At 43.7% G+C, this 19,989-nt stretch overlaps 1 protein-coding gene across 1 annotated transcript in view; it reads left to right on the top strand.

Moving 5' to 3' along the window:
- IFT74 (intraflagellar transport 74) overlaps positions 1-19,989 on the top strand; it is a 90,969-nt gene that overhangs the window by 6,956 nt on the left and 64,024 nt on the right. Inside the window, exons 2-8 of the mRNA XM_038769882.1 lie at positions 572-711; positions 2,980-3,112; positions 6,244-6,292; positions 10,749-10,847; positions 12,685-12,745; positions 13,540-13,599; positions 15,164-15,225. Coding sequence (XP_038625810.1) covers positions 592-711; positions 2,980-3,112; positions 6,244-6,292; positions 10,749-10,847; positions 12,685-12,745; positions 13,540-13,599; positions 15,164-15,225 — 584 coding nt within the window. The 5' untranslated portion in view covers positions 572-591. The remainder of the gene's footprint in view (positions 1-571; positions 712-2,979; positions 3,113-6,243; positions 6,293-10,748; positions 10,848-12,684; positions 12,746-13,539; positions 13,600-15,163; positions 15,226-19,989) is intronic.

The following is a 19,989-nucleotide window of genomic DNA, read 5'->3' as shown; positions in this document are numbered from 1 at the left end:
GGAAGTGTTTCCCTGCTGTACTTTTCTTCTATAGTAGTTGATTTACAGCCAAGATCACGGTTCCTGTGTTACATCTTAGTTTAAAGCCACACTGCATTTGTAGGAGTGTCAGATCTTTCTGTTTTGTTAGACCTCGTAAAACATATTATTTGCCAGGGAATGTGTCTTTACCTCTATTGTTATTATTGGTATTATTACTAAACATTTAGCGGGCACATAGTAGGCATTCAGTAAGTACTATTGATTTTTTTTTTAAACCTGGGATCTAATAAGCAGGTTAGGTCGCTGTAACAAACATCCTAAAGCTATAATTTTGGACCGGTGGACTCAAAGTGGAAAATATCTAATTGAATTTAACTGCTTCAAAAAGTAATTTAATCTACTAAATAGATTATTTTAAATCCCCATAATCCTTGACTGTTGGTTGTAGTTTTTAATCTACCCTGATTAAGTCAACTATTTGGGCGAGGTCTATTGGTCACAGAACTGTGTTGATCTTGGGGAAATATTGTTTCCCCAAAGACAGAAGTTTACTCTTAAGGCCATAAACTTTTATATTCTTTACAAGCAGAGGTTTCCAGTGAAGGAGAGATGGCCAGCAATCACAAATCCCCATTGTCTCGCCCTGCTACAAGAGGTGGCGTGGGGTTGACAGGAAGGCCTCTCTCTGGAATGTGGCCTTCATCGGAAAATGCTCGGTTGGCGGCAAGAGTAAGTTAAAGAGAAATATTTATTTGTTTAAATGCTCTGCTTAATAATTGTGGCATTTGTTGAGCCCTTACTATGTGCCAGGCACTGTGCTAAACGCCGGGGGGGACACAAGCAAATCAGGCAGGGCACTGATCCTGTCCTACATGGGGTTTCACAGTCTTAATCCTCATTTTCCAGATGAGGTGACTGAGGCCCAGAGAAGTGAAGTGACTTGCCCCAGGTCACACAGCAGACAAGTGGCTGTGCTGGGATTAGAACCCAACTCCTTCTCACTCCCAGGCCTGTGCTGTATCCACTAGGCCATGCTGCTTCTGCTCATCCTTCTAGACTGTGAGCCCTTTGTTGGGTAGGGACCGTCTCTGTTGCCAACTTGTACTTCCTAAGTGCTTAGTACAGTGCTCTGCACACAGTAAGCGCTCAATAAATACAATTTAATGAATGAATGAATGCTGTGCACACAGTAAGCACTCAATAAATAAGATTGGTTGAATGAATGAATCTATTTGCTCATTTATTGTTAGGAAGGAACCCTTTCTTGGTACAGAGTATTTTTATGATTTACTTTTAGCCATCCCGTGATTCAAAATCATTTTTCCCTTGTATGTTAGAGCCCAGTCTGAGCTCAGGGAAAGATCATGACCTGAGCCTGTTCAGGGTCTCCCTGGAGCGAATCATTTTTCTTTGCTCCCTTCATCCCCTGCTGAATAGGACTGGGCTGAGAGCTGCCTAGATCAAGATAAAACAAAGAATCTTAATTTATCTGTTTACTTTCCTGCTGCTTTATATTTACCCTCTCTCCTGTTTCCAATAGCTAAGTGGCTAGGAGACAGTCCCCTTCAAGCTTCTCAAACAGAACCATTTAAAGGAGCCTGGCCTCCAGTAGCAACTTGACCGAGCCAGGAGCTGGGTTCTAATCCCACCTCTGCCAAATGCTTGCTGTGTGACCTTGGACAAGTCACTTAACTTCGCTGTGCCGCAGTTCTCCTGTTCTCCCTCCTACTTAGACTGTGCACCCCATTCATTCATTCAATCGTATTTATTGAGCACTTACTGTGTGCAGAGCACTGTACTAAGCGCTTGGGAAGTACAAGTTGGCAACATATAGGAACAGTCCCTACGAGGGACTGTGTCCAACCTAATTAATTTATATATCTACCCTACTGCATAGAACAGCGTTTGACTCACAGTAAGCGCTTAACAAATACCGTAAAAAAGCAGCCAAGCTGCTTCCCACGTGCCAGGGAAGGAGATTTTCTGACAGGTAACATGCTCAAGTGCTTTGAACCATCTAAGTTTCTGTTTAATATTTGCACTTTTAGCCTCTAGGTAGAGAAAAGCTTGTGTTTGTTTAACTATTGAAATGAGTACTTGAACCTTAAATTTGTTAAGGCAGGCTTGGGTCAGGCTATGTCAACTAGGGTTTAGGCTACCACCCTGACCCCCACCCAAATCAGCCCTTGCAGAGCTCCGTTACCTGCTACTTTTTGAACAAATAGCAAAACATGAGTATTTTTAGATGTCAGATAGAAACCTATCCATTAGATGCTTTGGCATCCTAAAGAAAGCTCTCCAATCACTAATACAGTCAGTAATCTCATTACCTCTTCTGAAATTCCTGGTATTTCCTGAAGGACTCTTATCTTAATGATAAGAGTTTGATCCACTTCACCCTCCTTAAACCAGCATTATTAAGCAAGTACCTCCTGCTGAAGTAGATGCTGAAGTAACCCCATTTCACATATTGTGGTGAAGGTTCCTGCCAATTGTAATTAAGGATTATAAAGTTTGTTGAGTACTTCAGGGAAAAAAAGACTCTTTGTCAATTAATAATGTCAGTAATTTTGGTATTTGCTAAGCATTTTGTGTGTGTCAAGCACCATTCTAAATGATGGGGGTAGATACAAGATAATCAGGTTGGGTATGGGCCTTGTCCCACATGGGGCTAATGGTCTGAATGAGAGGGAGAATCTGAGGCCCAGGGAAGTTAAGTGACTTGCCCAGTGTCACCCAGCAGACAAGTGGCAGAGCTGGGTTAAGAGCATAGGTCTTCTGACTCCCAGGACCGTGCTCTCTCAGCTACACCAAGCTATTTTCCGCATGCCTGGGAAGGAGACTTTCTACCATGTAACATGCTCAGGTGCTGTGAACCATCTAAATTTCTGTTTTATATTTGCACTTTTAACCTTTAAATAGAGAAATGATCGTGTTGGTTTAACTATTAAAATGAGTACTTCTATTTTATCTTCTTCTTCTTATTTTTTAATCCAGATGACTCCTACGTCAAGGCCTGGTTCTCGTGGTGGAATCTTAGGACCTTCAGGACTGCTTACCTCTCACATTAAAGTTGTAGATCGCCCGGTGACCCAGCAAGGTTTGCGTGGAATGAAAACTACAGTGAAAGGTATCGACGTAGGATGGTTCTCAAATGCCATGCCAAAGCATTCAGAATTACAGCTTTAGAGGACAGTCACCTCTTCTTTTGTGAAAGAAGCTGTATTCCAATTTTCATCCCCTTTGGATGAAATTTGAATGTGGAAATGTTGTACCTCCACTGTAGCTTCAGACTCAAGGTATATCCCAAGTTTAATGGCACCATAGTAAGTACTTAAGTAGCATAGTTATCACATTGATTGAGTCTTCCTTCTACATCCTTTCTCCCTTTTTCTTCTGTGCAATTGGATCTGTGACCTTTGGACATGACTAAGATCGTTTTGGGCAGGGAATGTGTCTGTTACGTTATACTCTCCCAAGCACTTAGTACAGTGCTCTTCACATGGTAAGTGCTCAATAAATACAATTGAATGAATGAATAATGGGTAATAAAGAGGAGCAGCGTGGCCTAGTGGATAGAGCATGAGCCTGAGAGTCAGAAGGACCTGGGTTCTAATCCTGGCTCTGCCACTTGACTCCTGTTTGACTTTGGATAAGTCACTTCACTTCCTCTGTGCCTCAGTTACCTCATCTGTAAAATGGGGATGAGGACTGTGACCCCTATGCGGGGCACAGACCGTGTCCAACCTGAAAATTCTTCAAGATAATGAGAAGCAGCAGGGCCTAGTGGAAAGAGCGTGGGCCTGGGAATCAGAGGACCTGGGTTCTAATCCCGGATCCATTATTTATCTGTTATGTGACCTTGGGCAAGTCACTTCACTTCTCTGATCCTCAGTTTCCTCATCTGTAAAATGGGGATTAAGACTGTGAGCCCTATGTGGGGCAGGGCCTGTGTCCAACCTGACACAGCTAGTATCTGCTCCAGCACCGAGTACAGTGCCTGGCACATAGAAAGTGCATAACAAATACCATAAAAACGGTTAAAAACTCCTAAAGTAGTCAATCAATGGTATTTATGGAGCGCTTATGCAGCAGAGAACACTGTATTAAGCTCTCGGGAGAGTACAGTCTTAACAGAGTTGGTAGGTACGTTCCCGGCCCACGAGGAGCCCAAAGGGCCTCGTTAAATGAAAGGGTCGGGAGGAGGTGACGGGAGGAAGGAAAGAGTTGGGATGGGGCGGGGCATGGCAGGGGCAGTAGAAGAAGCAAGATGACCAATGAGAACCTGTGAGCAAGGCTTTGATGTTCTCTCCCTGTCAAGCCAGGGAGAGACCCAACTGTGAGGAGTTGGTTCCTTCCCCTCTGCCTTCAAACATGCCCATGTCTCTCCCATCCTAAAAAAACCCTCTCTTGACCCCACCTCACCTTCTAGTTATCGCCCCATCTCCCTCCTACCATTCCTTTCCAAACTCCTTGAATGAGTTGTCTACACGCGCTGCCTCGAATTCCTCAACACCAACTCTCTCCTCGACCCCCTCCAGTCTGGCTTCTGTCCCCTACATTCCATGGAAACTGCCCTCTCAAAGGTCACCAATGACCTCCTGCTTGCCAAATCCAACGGCTCATATTCTATCCTAATCCTCCTCGACCTCTCAGCTGCCTTCGACACTGTGGACCACCCCCTTCTCCTCAACACGCTATCCAACCTTGGCTTCACAGACTCCGTCCTCTCCTGGTTCTCCTCTTATCTCTCCAGTCATTCATTCTCAGTCCCTTTTGCAGGCTCCTCCTCCCCCTCCCATCCCCTTACTGTGGGGGTTCCCCAAGGTTCAGTTCCTGGTCCCCTTCTGTTCTCGATCTACACTCACTCCCTTGGTGACCTCATTCGCTCCCACGGCTTCAACTATCATCTCTACGCTGATGTCACCCAAATCAACATCTCTGCCCCTGCTCTCTCCCCCTCCCTCCTCAGCCTCCTCAGGAGGCTCACATCTCCTCCTGCCTTCAGGACATCTCCATCTGGATGTCTGCCCGCCACCTAAAACTCAACATGTCCAAGACTGAACTCCTTGTCTTCCCTCCCAAACCCTGCCCTCTCCCTGACTTTCCCATCACTGTTGACGGCACTACCATCCTTCCCATCTCACAAGCCCGCAACCTTGGTGTCATCCTCAGCTCCGCTCTCTCCTTCACCCCTCACATCCAAGTCGTCACCAAAACCTGCCAGTCTCAGCTCCGCAACATTTCCAAGATCCGCCATTTCCTCTCCATCCAAACCGCTACCCTGCTCATTCAAGCTCTCATCCTATCCCGTCTGGACTACTGCATCAGCCTTCTCTCTGATCTCCCATCCTCATGTCTCTCCCCACTTCAATCCATACTTCATGCTGCTGCCCGGATTGTCTTTGTCCAGAAACGCTCTGGGCATGTTACTCCCCTCCTCAAAAATCTCCAGTGGCTACCAATCAATCTGCGCGTCAGGCAGAAACTCCTCACCCTGGGCTTCAAGGCTCTCCATCACCTCGCCCCCTCCTACCTCACCTCCCTTCTCTCCTTCTCCAGCCCAGCCCGCACCCTCCGCTCCTCTACCGCTAATCTCCTCACCGTGCCTCGTTCTTGCCTGTCCCGCCGTCGACCCCCGGCCCACGTCATCCCCCAGGCCTGGAATGCCCTCCCTCCACACATCCACCAAGCTAGCTCTCTTCCTCCCTTCAAGGCCCTACTGAGAGCTCACCTCCTCCAGGAGGCCTTCCCAGACTGAGCCCCCTCCTTCCTCTCCCCCTCTTCATCCTCCCCGTCTTACCTCCTTCCCTTCCCCACAGCACCTGTATATATGCATATATGTTTGTACATATTTATTACTCTATTTATTTTACTTGTATATATCTATTCTATTCATTTTATTTTGTTAATATGTTTAGTTTTGTTCTCTGTCTCCCCCTTCTAGACTGTGAGCCCACTGTTGGGTAGGGACTGTCCCTGTATGCTGCCAATTTGTACTTCCCAAGCACTTAGTACAGTGCTCTGCACACAGTAAGCGCTCAAATACAATCGATTGATTGATTGATTGAGGTAATGTCCCCTCAGCTCCCTGTTTCTCCACTCATTGGTAAGAAACTCCCAACGTGTCAATCAACATCCGGCCTGCATTAGAATGTGATCACCTGTACTAATTCCTCAGTGGAGTATAATTTCGGCAGGCCCTCTCGCGGAAGCAGAATCATCTCTTCCAACCGTAATCTGCTTTGTTTTCATCCTTAGGTCCTCAGAGGCAGATTTTGGATAAGTCTTACTATCTTGGTGTACTGAGGTATGTAAACCAGAGTTTGGAAACTACGGCATGGGTATTGAAAGTTCTTGTTTCCATGAAATATAACTAATCTAAACAGGGATAGAGCAGGGGCCTGCGAGTCAGAAGGACCTGCGTTCCATTGTCTCCTGCGTGACCTCGGGTAAGTCATTTGACTTGCCCGTGCCTCAGTTACCTCATCTGTACAATGGGGATTACTATTGTGAAGCCCCATGTGGGACAGGGACTGAGTTCAACCAGATTATATCTACCCCAGTGCTTAGTACAGTGCCGGGCAGCGCTTAACAAATACTATTAAAAAAACCCGAGTGATCATAATCATAATTATTACTTTGGCATGTGGTTAGGCAGCTTATTTTTAAGCGGTATTTCTAAGGCTCTTTCAATACCCTAACACCAAGGCCAGTGGAAGAGTTGGCACACCTCCTGCTCCCACCCCCAACACTGGGAGGATCTTGTCTTCCTCCTCAGAGTGAGACAAGCAGAAGGTAATATCTGCAGCTCACGTTGCAACGTTTGGACTGTTAGATTCTGGACCATTCAGCCAGAGCAGCTAGGAGTTGGGAAAGCTCCCTTTAACCACTATGTACTGGAGCTCTAGTTTTTGCCGTCCTTGTTTTCTTAACTTGTTTTGCTGTACGTCTCATGTCCTTTACTCGTCTCTTGCCAAACCATCCTCTCTCTTATTCTTCGACTGTGAGCTGCCTGTGGGTCAGGGACTCTAAGTGATCCTCCTGGTACTTTCCCCCGTGCTCAATCCAGTGCTCTGCAGAGATTCAGCACTAAGGAAATTCTGTTCCACTCCTGCATCGGATATTCTAAGCTATGGGGCTACTGAAGGCCGAAACTTAGTCTCCCTATCCTCCCACCCTGCCCGGAGGAGTCGGAGAGTGCATATGTTAAAAACATTTTTTTTTCCCACTTGGTTTAAAATACTAGCATGCAATGAAAATCTTGGGGCCCTGAATTGGAAGTTTCCCTTAGGAATACTATTCAAATTTTGAGCTGCCTTCATTGCTACTGTTTTTGAATTTATTTTTTTCCTTGGGCCACATATCATGGCTAGAACATCGTTGGGGAATTAGGGGCTGTTTTTGCATCTGTCTGGAGAGAACGGCTGTGTGCATACAAGTGGCGGCATTGGACAGGGCATGATAATTCCAATGACAGTTTGCCTTAAAGTGGGACTCTTCCAGAATATAACCCTGCATTATCTGAAAACTGACTATTTTCCCTAGTGCTGAGAAGCAGTGGGGCCTGATGGATAAAGCACAGACCTGGGAGTCTGCCACTTATCTGCTGTGTGACCTTGGGCAAGTCACTTCACTTCTCTGGGCCTCAGTTACCTCATCTGTAAAAGGGGGATTAAGACTGTGAGCCCCATATGGAACATGAAATGTGTCCATGTACTCACATTTGGATTTGCACCCTTGATTCACCCTCCCTTAGCCCCACGGTACTTATGTACCTACCCATAACTTATTTTATATTATTGCCTGTCTCCCCGTCTAGACTGTGGGCAGAGAATGAGCCTACCAACGCTGATACATTGTGCTCTCTCAAGTACATAGTACCGTGCTCTCTACAAAGTAAGCATTCAGTAAAAATGGTTAATTGATTGTGTTCAGCCTGATTAGCTTTTATCTACTCCATCGCTTAGTATAGTTCCTGACACATAGTAAGCACTTAAATACTATAAGGAAAAAACCCAATACCGGCATGTTGTTAGTATGCTTAATAAATAATTACGAGGGTGATGATTCTGGTTATGACAGCAGTCCCAGGCCGTCATTGCTGGGCACCACCACGAACCAAGAGGTTGAGTAAGCTGTGCTTTTTTGTTTCTTCAATCATACCTGTGGAGAAAAACTTGAAGATAATAATTGTGGTATTTGTTAAGCACTTACTATGTGACAGGCACTGTACTAAGTACTGAGACGGATAGGAGCAAATCGGGTTGGACACAGTCCCTGTCCCACATTGGGCTCACAGTCTCAATTCCCATTTTGTAGATGAAGATAAAGTCCAGTTGTCTTAGAAGACAACTGGGACACGCAGGGTGGTAAAAATTAAAGATCTTTCATGGTCACCTCAGGTTGAATTGTACTTTCCAAGCGCTTAGTACAGTGCTCTGCATACAGTAAGTTCTCAGTAAATATGATTGAATGAATTGTAAGCTCCCTGAGGGCAGGGATTGTATCTACCAAGTCTGTTGTATTCTCCCAAGTGTTTTGTGCAGTCCTCTGCCTGCTGTGAGCACTGAATAAATTCCATTGAGTGATTGATCCCTCCCCTGGCTGACCTAGCAGGTACATTGCTTCTTTCCCTTTCCAATCCTCCTGATAACGGGAGTCTAGGACTTCGGTCACGTGAGTAAAGTCTCCTAATATAGCCTTATCCTGCGGTATCGTTAACCAAAGTACTTGAAGGCCCACTGTGAGCAGAACACCAACCGTGTTGTAAACTCCTTGTGGACAGGGATCAAGTTTATGAATTCAATTATTCTCTTTCAAGTGCTTAGGACAATGAACTACACAAGGTAAGCACTCGGAAGACATTAATGAATGATTGGAAAGTACAATAGAAGTGAGAAGCAGAATAGTGAAGTGGCTGAAGCAGGGGCCTGGGATACAAAGCCCTGGATTCTAATCCTGGCTCTGCCACTTGCCTGTTGTGTGACTTTGGGCAAGTCTCTCAACTTCTCTGGGCTTCAGTTTCATGAACTGCAAAATGGAGATTCGATACCTATTCTCCCTCCTACTTAGACTGTGAGCCCCATATGGGACAGGGACTGTCTGACTCTGTATATCCCAGCACATAAAACAGTGCTTGACACATAGTAAGCATTTAACAAATAGTAAGCACTTAAATACCATAAAAAAAAGTAAAAGACACAATCCCTGCCCTCAGTGAGCTTACAATCTTAGCGGTGACCAACCCAAATTACTGTCAGATGGTGGGATCTGGAGAGAAAACAAAGCTACAACTGGTAAGTAGCAGGAGTGTTAAGAAAGGAGTAGATGAATAGGTGAAAAAACAACAAGTGTAAGAACATTCATAAGTCCTAAAGATTGCTTTAGGAACAAGTGCTAAAGATGACTGGAGGAGGTTATAGTAAAGGTATTTATTGAGCTTTCACTAGGTGCAGCACACTATCCAGTTGCTGGGGAAAGAACAACAAAAGCAGGAGCCTTACATTCTAATGGGAAAGATGGACATAAGAATATAAATGAATTGATCACATATAAGTGCTGAGGGGGAAAAATATATATATGTAAATGCTCGAGGGGGCTTCTGAGTTAATGTGACTTTGGGGCGTTGGAAGTTAATCGGGGAAGGTTTGTTGGAGGAGGTGGGCTTTGAAGGTGGGGAAAGCTTTGGTCTCTTCCCTGGGGAGGAGAGGCATTCCAGGCTGGTGGAACATCAAGAGCAAGGGGAAAGAAGAGAGAGTCGAGAACGAGGTACAGCTAGAAGAGTAGCGTGGTAGGCTCAGGGTGATTGCAGAGTAGCAGCTAAAGAGAGCAGAAATGTAAAATGGGGAGATGTGGAGAGCTTGAGGAGTTTTTGCTTGATGTAGAGGGAGATGGGAGCCCATTGGAAGGTTTTGGAGAAGCAGCGTGGCTCAGTGGAAAGAGTCCGGGCTTTGGAGTCAGAGGTTGTGGGTTCAAATCCCGGCTCTGCCACTTGTCAGCTGTGTGACTTTGGGCAAGTCACTTAACTTCTCTGGGCCTCAGTTCCCTCATCTGTAAAATGGGGAAGAAGACTGTGAGTCCCATGTGGGACAACCTGATTACCTTGTATCTACCCCAGCGCTTAGAACAGTGCCTTGCACATAGTAAGCGCTTAACAAATACCAACATTATTATTATTATTATTATTATTATTTTGATGAAGTGGGTGACACTTCAAGAGATGCATAGTGAGTGATGTTTCAGAAAGATGATTCACAAGTGTTTGCACCAGAAATGAGACAACAGTAAATCCACTCGTTTTTTTTTTTGAGTAATAGCAAAATCCTATGGAAGAGATTTTGAGATGTTTACAGCACAATTAAGACAAAATAGGCACTATCAAAGTACTGTGAAATTCTGGACTTCATGTGTGATTCTGAGAAGCAGCATGGTTTAGTGGATTAATACCGTGAGCCCAACCTGGGATGACCTGATTATGAAGCAGCGTGGTTTAGTGGAAAGAGCCCGGGCTTGGGAATCAGAGGTCGTGGGTTCTGATCCCAGCTCCACCACTTATCAGCTGTGTGACTTTGGACAAGTCACTTAACTTTTCTGGGCCTCAGTTCCCTCATCTGTAAAATGGGGATTAAGACTGTGAGCCCCACATGGGACAACCTGATTACTTTGTATCTACCCCAGCACTTAGAACAGTGCTTTGCACATAGTAAGTGCTTAGCAAATACTATTATTAGTATTATTATAATTTTACAATTTCTTTTCTATAGAATGAAAATAAGTGAATTCATAGCAGAAATAAATAAACTGCAAAAAGAAATTGAAGTGTTCAACCAAGAGAATGCTGTGTATTCATCATATGAAAAAAGGTGAGTAATTTTGCAGGAGATCCAATGTTAACATGAAAACAATAATAATAATTATGGTATTTGTTAAGCGCTTACTATGTGCCAAGCACTGTTCTAAGCGCTGGGGAAGATACGGAAGACTTCTAGACTGTGAGCCTGTTGTTGGGTATATGTTGCCGACTTGTACTTCCCAAGCGCTTAGTACAGTGCTCTGCACACACCAAGCGCTCAATAAATATGATTGAATGAATGAATAGAGGGTAATCAGGTTGTCCCATGAGGGCTGACGCTTTTAATCCCCATTTTACAGATGAGTTAACTGAGGCACAGAGAAGTTAAGTGACTTGCCCAAGGTCACACAGCAGACAAGTGGCGGAGCCGGGATTGGAACCCATGTCCTCTGACTCTCAAGCCCGTGCTCTTTCCACTAAGCCACGCTGCTTCTCTGTTAGAAAATATTAGTCAATCGGTGTTATTTATTGAGAGCTTACTGCATGCAGAGCACTGTATTAAATGCTTGGGGGAGTTCGGTAGGGTAGGTAGATCTCTACCTCAAAGGGATCCTACAATCTAGCAGAGGGGAGGGGAAGGCGGACATTAAAATAAATTATAGGAATGTGGAAGCGAGTATAAAGATATAAACATGTGTGGTAGGGGTAGAATTAGTACTGAAGTGCTTAGTGGGCACAGGCTCAAATTCATAGGTGTCGCCAAAGGAAGGAAAAATAGGGTGGGGAGATGAGAGATTATTGAAGGAGGGCTTCCTGGAGAAGATAGTATTTTAGTAGGGCTTTGAAAATGGCGGGAGAGATGGTCTGTCAGATATGAAGGGGGATGGAAGTTCCAGGCAGGAGGAAGGGCATGAGCAAACAGTTGACAGGGAGAGAGATGAACTCAAGGCCTGGTGAGTAGGTTGATTTTTAGAGGAGTGAAGTGTGCAAGCTGGGATGTGTGAGAGAGGAGAGGGTAGGTAGCAGGGAGATAGCTGATTAAATGCCTTTAAGGGGATGTTGAGACATTTTGCTTGAGAACCAGGTGTGGACGGTCAACCATTGGAGGTTTTTGATGAATGAACAGATAGGCATAGAGAGATTTTTTTGTTTTGGTTTTTGTTGTTTTTTTAAGAGTAATGATACAGGGAGTGGAGAAGTGCGGACTAGGGAGGGTGGAGGCTACAGGCAGGGAGATCAGCGAGGAGGCTGTTGCATAGTGGAGACCATATTGTACTCTCCCAAGAGCCTAGCACAGTGCTCTGCACACAGAAAGTGCTCACTAAATGCTATCGGTTGGACGATTGAGATGAGAAAAGTGCTTGGATCAGAGTGGTAGCAGTTTGCGTGCAGAGGAAGAGGCAGAGTCTGGAGATGTTGTGAAAGTAAGGATTTGTTATCTGACTGAGTATGGGTTGAAGGAGAGAGGTGAGTCAAGGATAATGCCAAGGTTGCGAGCTTGTGTGAGAGTCAAGAGCTAGTCTTTTCATTTGCTTTTTATTTAGAGAAGCAGTGTGGCTTAGTGGAAAGAGCATGGGCTTTGGAGTCAGAGGTCATGGGTTCAAATCTCGGCTCCACCAATTGTCAGCTATGTGACTTTGGGCAAGTCACTTAACTTCTCTGTGCCTCAGCTACCTCATCTGTAAAATGGGGATTAAGACTGTGAGCCCCCCCATGGAACAACCTGATCACCTTGTAACCTGAACAGTGCTTTGCACATAGTAAGTGTTTAATAAATGCCATTATTATCATTATTATTTGTCTGCTTTCCGTAGGCAGTGATTTCAGAATCTCCAAAACAGATATTTGTTATTAGTTTTCCATTTAAACTATTCCCTTTAAACTTTTCTAATTTATCTTTTATGCAGGGCAGAGATTTTAGCTTGTGAAATCAAAGAATTTCAAGGACAACTGGCAGACTACAACGTGGTATTTGCCCTTTTCAAGATGATTATCCTCATATGCTTTCATAGCTTTTGTTTTTTGAACATACTTGGTTTTCCCAGCAGTTCAGCCATAAATTAATACAGTGCTTAGTACAGTGCTCTGCACACAGTAAGCGCTCAATAAATACGATTGACGATAAATTGCAAGCTTGGATTTTCATCATAAATAGAACATTTTAAGGCATTTCTCCATAGCACTAACACAATCCCAATGCAGACTATGAGGAGAAAAATTCCCTTGACAGGGTAGAGTTATGGTGTCGGGGAATTCCAGTACTACAGTCTTCATCCCGATAATCTAGGTAGCCAAAGGTGGTCAAACCTTGATTTGATACCTCTCCTCGGGCTGCAAGCAGTAAGTGACTGCAGAAAGCAAAAATTAAAAGAATTAATGGGAACAAAGCTGCTCCATCCTCCTATAAGAGACAGTAATCAATTAATGATATTTACTGAGCACTTACGTGCAGAGCACACTTGGGAGAGTAAAGTACAATGGAATTAGCAGACACATAGAGGTGATTTTGTGTATCCCAATGAGGGGAGATGTGTCAGAAAAAGTGCAACACCCTGTTTTCCAAACACGTGCCATTTCCAATGTTAATTGATCCCATGCATCCTTCCTTTCCCCCCTCTTCCTGATGGTGTACAAAATTCTTTACTTTTCACTTAAATCATTACTCACAATGGTTATTTGTTAGTCTAGATGTGTGCATCATAGCTTACACCCCCAGGAAGTAATTACTAATGTTTTTTAATCTTTTTGTATTTGTTTTTAAGTTAGTGGATAAGCTCAATACCAACATTCAGATGGAAGAAGTAATGAATGATTACAATGTGGTAAGATCTGTTTTTTGAACACCAGTAGTTTGCACTGTGAAAAGTGATTGTTGAATGGCTATTTGCTACGTATCCTTTTGCTTGTCATTTGGATCCCCAAATGGAGCAACCTAAAAAGTTAATCAGGTTGGACACAGTCCATGTCCCATGTGGGGCTCACAGCCTTAATCCCCATTTTACAGATGAGGTGAGGCACAGAGAAGTGAAGTGACTTGCTCATGGTCACACAGCAGACAAGTTGCAGAGCTGGGATTAGAACCCAGGTCTTCTGGCTCCCAGGCCTGTGCTCTTTCCACTAGGCCACACTGCTTCTCTACTCTTTCTACTCTTAACCCTTCTGAATTTGTGAACATAATTGGACATTACTCAAATTCAGGAATCCCTCTTTTGTGAAAATTTTAATAACCATGAGGGGACGTGATCTAGAAAGCCGTGGGTAATAACGATAAAAACCTTTCAGATGAATGACAAGATAAATAGAAATCCTATAGGTAAAATATCACAGATGTTACACCCAACACAGCACAGCAATTAATCCAAAAATATTTGTATTTCAATTCTCTCCACAATAAAAGCATACAACAAGTCTCAAAGCTTCGGTTCAGGTGAAGCGAAAAGGATTCAGACTGGAAATCTCTCTCTCCTCTGGATTCTTTAAGATTTTACGCTATAAATGTAGATCAGTCATGCCATTTCCTTATACCCTAAATCTTGCTTTGTTCCTCTATGTGGCCATTATTACTTATCACAAATTGAGGCTTATTGTGATTCTTGGCCTGGTGAATGAGCGACATTTTAGATAAATTGTTCTTAAGAGTCATTTGTCCTGATGTTTTAGATAACTATAACTTGTATGAAATGTTTAATTGCCACTTATTGCTTCATCCCTGGAGAGGGGCCTTGGCCATAAGAGATAGCATTTTTCTTTGCAAGTTATCGCCATTTGTTTCCCACAATACCACAACATTCGAATACATTCCTATTGTATGACCTTGGCCCTTTTGCGCTGTGTCCTCGTCCTCTTAGTGATAATGTTCTCTCCCCTTGGTTCACTGTTGTTTCCTCCCCATCGTTCTTTCTAGTGTTTCTAAAGCCTCTGGCTCTTTAGCCACATACTAGATCTGGTACTTGGCATCTGGGGCCTGGTAAATTCGTTTTTCCTTTCACTCTGGCTCCAGAGGAGAATGAGTTAGAACGAAGGAGGCTGGGGTCAAGCTGATTCTCAGTTATTAAATAAATGCCATCTCCTTTATGACCACATTTTACTAGGTCCTATAATCTCCAGCTATTTTTTTGCAAATAGTGTGCTTCAGTATGCCATGGCAGCAGGGGTTGTAGCTTGATAATGATTTGTGTGGTCTATGCTCTCTTGATGTAGCTTAGTACAGTGCTCTGCACACAATAAGCGCTCAAATACGATTGGTGATGTAGCTGAATGAAATGTAACTTGCTTATCATTTGCTTAACTTTTCATGTAAAAATGCAGTTAAATTCATGCCCAGCTTTGGCTTCATGGTTTCTGCTCTCGCTAACACCCGTGTTTATACCTACACCTTTTATACAGCTGAAAGCCGAAAATGACCGAGAAGCCCAAAGAATGGATGCCATTTTTATGGAAAGACAAGGGTAAGTACATAATAACAAATTGATTTTTTAGTTCAACTTCATGAGATGTGGAGACCAGTGATGGCTCCAAGTGATGTCTTTGAATCTTGTGAAGCAAATAGGACTTCTACTCACCATTTTCCTTCCTTTACCTTTTTTTGGTGAACTTTTCTTCAGTGTACTGGAACCCCAGTTAATCTTTCAGTGGTCACCTAGTCAATTGATACCAGCAGGACACAGGCGTATACACACTTAGCTAGGCAAATGGGGAAAGTTCCCCCCTCCATTCAGCCATTGGGCAGTAGTTGTCAAAGCAACAGACACCCAAGGAAGCATGAAGTTGGAACCAAGTGGGTGGAAGGGACTTCTCTCTCTTGGTTAGGCTTTTTTAAGAGGCATGGGTGTTCCCCCTCATCCCATCCTCTCAGCTGACAGGCATGTTTTAATCCAAGCAGCTGGAGGTGGGAAGCTAATTTCCCCCTCTCAGCTCAATGAGGCAGTGGACTGACGTTTTAGCGGCCTATTCTCTTCCTGGCAATACACGGCTTTTGCATGGTAGTGTTTCATACACAAGTTGTAAAGAATAATAATTATGGCACTTGTTATGCACTTACTATGTGCCCCACACTGTTAAAAGCATTGGAGTAGATACAAGTTAATCAAGTTGGACACAGTCCCTGTACTACAGACTAAAGAGAAAGGAACCTATCCTCTCTTCCCTTATTCTTATCATTATTGTATTTAATCACTTACTGTGTGTCAAGCACTGTTCTAGGCGCTGGGGTAGATAGAAGTTAATCGGGTTGGACATGGTCCCTTATATGAAGTAAACACTGGAGGCTAAAGTTGGCATGCTCAGTTCTCCCGGATTGTATTTTCATTATGTGTTTTGATTAGAAAATTTTTAGGGAATTAGGAAACTTTCTTCTGACAACACGTGTATCTGGGTAGAACAGTGTGTGGTGCTGCTGGAAGATATGGTTGAGGGCATGTGTGAAGTGCAGATAAAGAAAGGTGCGTATACTGCTAGACTGTAAATTCCTTGAGGGCAGGAATCAAATCTAGTCACTGTTGTACCTGTGGGCATGAAATGTGTCTATCAATTCTGTTGTACTCTCCCAAGTGCTTAGGACAGTGCTCTGCACACAGTAAGCACTCAATAAATACTATTGAAGAGCATTGTGGCCTACTGAAAAGAGCCCAGGCCTGAGAGTTAGAGGATCTGGGTTATAATTCCGGCTCCCCAACTTGTCTGCTGTGTGACCTTGGTCAAATCACTTCACTTCTCTGTATCTGTTACCTCATCTGTAAAATGGGGATTAAGACCGTGAGCCATATGTGGGACATGGACTGGGTCCAACCCAATTATCTTGTATCTACCCTAGTGCATAGTACAGTGCCTGGCACATAGTAAACACTTAACAAATACCATAAAAAACCAGTGTTGGTTAGTATAAAGATCATGGGCCCTGGAGTCAGAGGACATGGGTTTTAATTCCAACTCCTCCACTTTTCTGCTGCGTGACCTTGGGCAAGTCACTTAACTTCTTTGTGCCTCAGTTTTACCATATGTAAAATGGTGATTAAATCCTACTCCCACCTACATAGACTCTGAGCCCACATGTGGGACAGGGATTGTGTCAAATCTGATCATTTTATAGCTACCCCAGTGCTTAGTACAGTGCTTGGCACCATAGTAGCATAATTATTAGTTATTATTGATTGAGTCTCCCTTCTTCGTCATCTCTCCCTTCCATGTCATCTATGTACTTGGATCTGTGACCTTTGGACATTTGACATTCACCCCAGCCCCAACCCCACAGCACTTAGGTCCATATCTTTAAATTATATATTATAAATTATTCATATTAATTCTGTTTCCCCCTCCAGACTGTAAGCTTGTTATGGGTAGGGAACATGTCTGCTAATTTTGTTGTACTCGAGGCTTTAATGCAGTGCTCTGCACATAGTAAGCACTCAATAAATACCATTGATTGATTGACAGTGCTGTGCACTGAATAAGCACTCAATTATTGATTGCAGCCTGAGTTTTCCTTAATTTGGCATCTGTCAAAAACCTAACTCGTTCACTATAGAAGAGCTGAGTGTATGAAGTTTCATGGAAAAAGCACAGGGAATGTGTCTACCAACTCTCTTGTACTCTCCCAAGCACTTAGTACAATGCTCTGCAAACAGCAAATCTTCAATAAATACCATTGATTGACTGTTACACGAAAATCTGGAAGCATTTAATTCTTAACCTGGGAAGGCTAGTGTTTAGAGGGAGAGGCAAAAAAAATCTTTTTAGGAGCTTTGTGAATTCCCCTTGTCCACTGCCCCATCGAATGAGAGGTGCAAAGTAATAAATTGGAAAGCACATGAAACTGCTAGTTGAGAGACTTTGGTTCTTGTTCCAGCTTACTACAGGCTTGCTTTGTGACCTTGGGCAAGTCACCTAACCTTTCTGGGAATCAGGTTCCTCATCTGTAAAATGGGGATAAGATACCTGTTCTCCATACTAATACTAATGATGGTATTTGTTAAGCGCTTACTATGTGCAAAGCACTGTTCTAAGCACTGGGGTAGAACAACGCGATCAGGTTGTCCCACATGGGGCTCACGGTCTTAATCCCCATTTTACAGATGGGTAACTGAGGCCCAGAGAAGTTAAGTGACTTGCCCAAAGTCACACAGCTGACAAGTGGTGGAGCCGGGATTAGAACCCATGACCTCTGACTCCCAAGCCTGGGCTCTTTCCACTGAGCCACACTGAGCCACAATCTAAGATACCTCTTAGATTGTGTGTGGGACAGGGCCTGGATACAGTCTGATTATCTTGTATCTATCCTAGGGATTAGTCCATAATAGCGGGTTTTGCTAAGAGTTTACTTTGGGCCAAGCACTGGGGTGGATCCAATACAATCAGATCAGTCACAGTCCGTGTCCTGTATGGGACTCACGGTAATGGGGAGGGAGAACAGATGAGGAAACTGGAGCACAAAGAAGTTCAGTGACTTGCCCAAGTTCACACAGCAGGCAATTGGTGGAGGCAGGATTGGAACTCAGGTCTCCTTACCCCCACCTGCACCTCTCCAACCCTTATTTTTCTAATTTGCTGCCGAAACATGCTCTTAAAATTGCATTGGACATTGTGGTTTCCCTGGTCGGTTAATTTTTTTTATTACCTCAATGCTGAAAAGTTCATTTCTGAGCAAATATTTGAAATGTATGATTCTGCAATTAAGGTTTTGGAACTATAATACAACTGATCAGATGGCAAATGTCATGCAGTGCTTAAGCATAAACCAGTACACCTGTTATATAGTTAATTGAAAATATCCTGAACAATAAGAAAATGTTTAATATTGCAAAAGATAAATTTCAGTTCTTTCCATTTTCCAAAGGTAAATATTCCCCAAAGCAAGCTGTTTCTGGATTCTTGAGTACTGTATTTTAATAAAGTATATTAAAAAGATATTAACCCAGTGACAAATTTTGTTAACCTAAATGAGGGCAGAGTGGTGCAGATTTTTTAGTCCCATTTCTTCCTTGCTGGCCTTGTAAAATTCGTTTGTATGTGTATTTGCTTAAACTACGTATGTTGGGCACCATTCCGTACTATTCTACATTTTGAACAGTTTCTAGGGAGCATTTTATTTAGGGTTTGCACACTTGTCACGCTGAATGTGGCTTGGAGTAGGAAACAGATATAGGTAAGAGGGTCAATTCTATTCTCTGCTGGATAAATTGAAACTTTAGAGTTTTTCAATCCATTTGTCCCGTTCCTTCGACTCTAATAGTGCACTTCAGGTCTGGGCTCGGCTAGTTTTGCACCCAGGGTCCAATTCTCTGCATCCGTAATGTTGTGCCCCTCCTGCTTTTTCCCCTGGGGTAGCACTCCCCAGCAGCGTACATATATAAGTTTCAAAGCATGCCCCTTCTTCCTAAAAGTAACGATTGCGCGGGAGGCAGAGGGGAGTTTGAAAACCCAGGGAGGTATGTCCTGAGGTATGTCTTTCCCTGAGGTATGGGAGGTGGGCATGTGCCAAGCCCCGAATGTGGAAGTGTGAGTGTTTTAGCAGCCCCCACTATACCAGAAGGGACTAGCACATCCATAACTTCCATAGACCATGTCTAATTCCCACCAGCGTACTCTCTCCCTGCGCTTACTATGGTGCTGTGCACACAGTTAGCACGTAATAAATACTTCTACTAGTGAGCCTTAGTTAAGGAGGAAGCCTAGTACCTCAGATAGGCACCCCAGCTGCCATTCCACCCCTGCGTGGGAAGCAATCTGAGAGAGGTTACGAAGCAGGGAAAGGATATGAATTGCGGCAGAGACCTATGAGTCACTTACTTTGTGTGTGCTCTTCGATCGTACCTGCGACATGGGGGTGGAGATCACCGTGACCGCACCACTCCCTGTTCATGGCCACCTACAGCCACTGCTAAAGTTTCAGCACCTGCAGAATGGCCCCGTAGCTGGTCCTAAAGGAATCGACATTATAAAGACTATCTTTACAACCAGCAGGGCTGAAAGGGCAGTCTGAGGATGGGACATCTTTGTCGGCTGAATTTAAATCCATTTCACTAAGGAAGTATGTATCTTAAAAAGATGGCAGTTACCAATTCTAGGTAGCCATACTTGTATTGTTCATCATGGGCTTACAGCACATGCCCACCCCCTGAAAGAAAAAAAAAAGTGTTTTATTTTGAATTCAGGTGAAATTAAGTTGAATTGGTACTTACACACCTCATTTAATAAGTACGTGAATGACATTTCAG

The sequence above is a fragment of the Tachyglossus aculeatus genome, chromosome X4, assembly GCF_015852505.1.
Source record: "Tachyglossus aculeatus isolate mTacAcu1 chromosome X4, mTacAcu1.pri, whole genome shotgun sequence".
NCBI lineage: Eukaryota > Metazoa > Chordata > Mammalia > Monotremata > Tachyglossidae > Tachyglossus > Tachyglossus aculeatus.
This window is presented reverse-complemented; position numbering and strand designations above follow the sequence as displayed.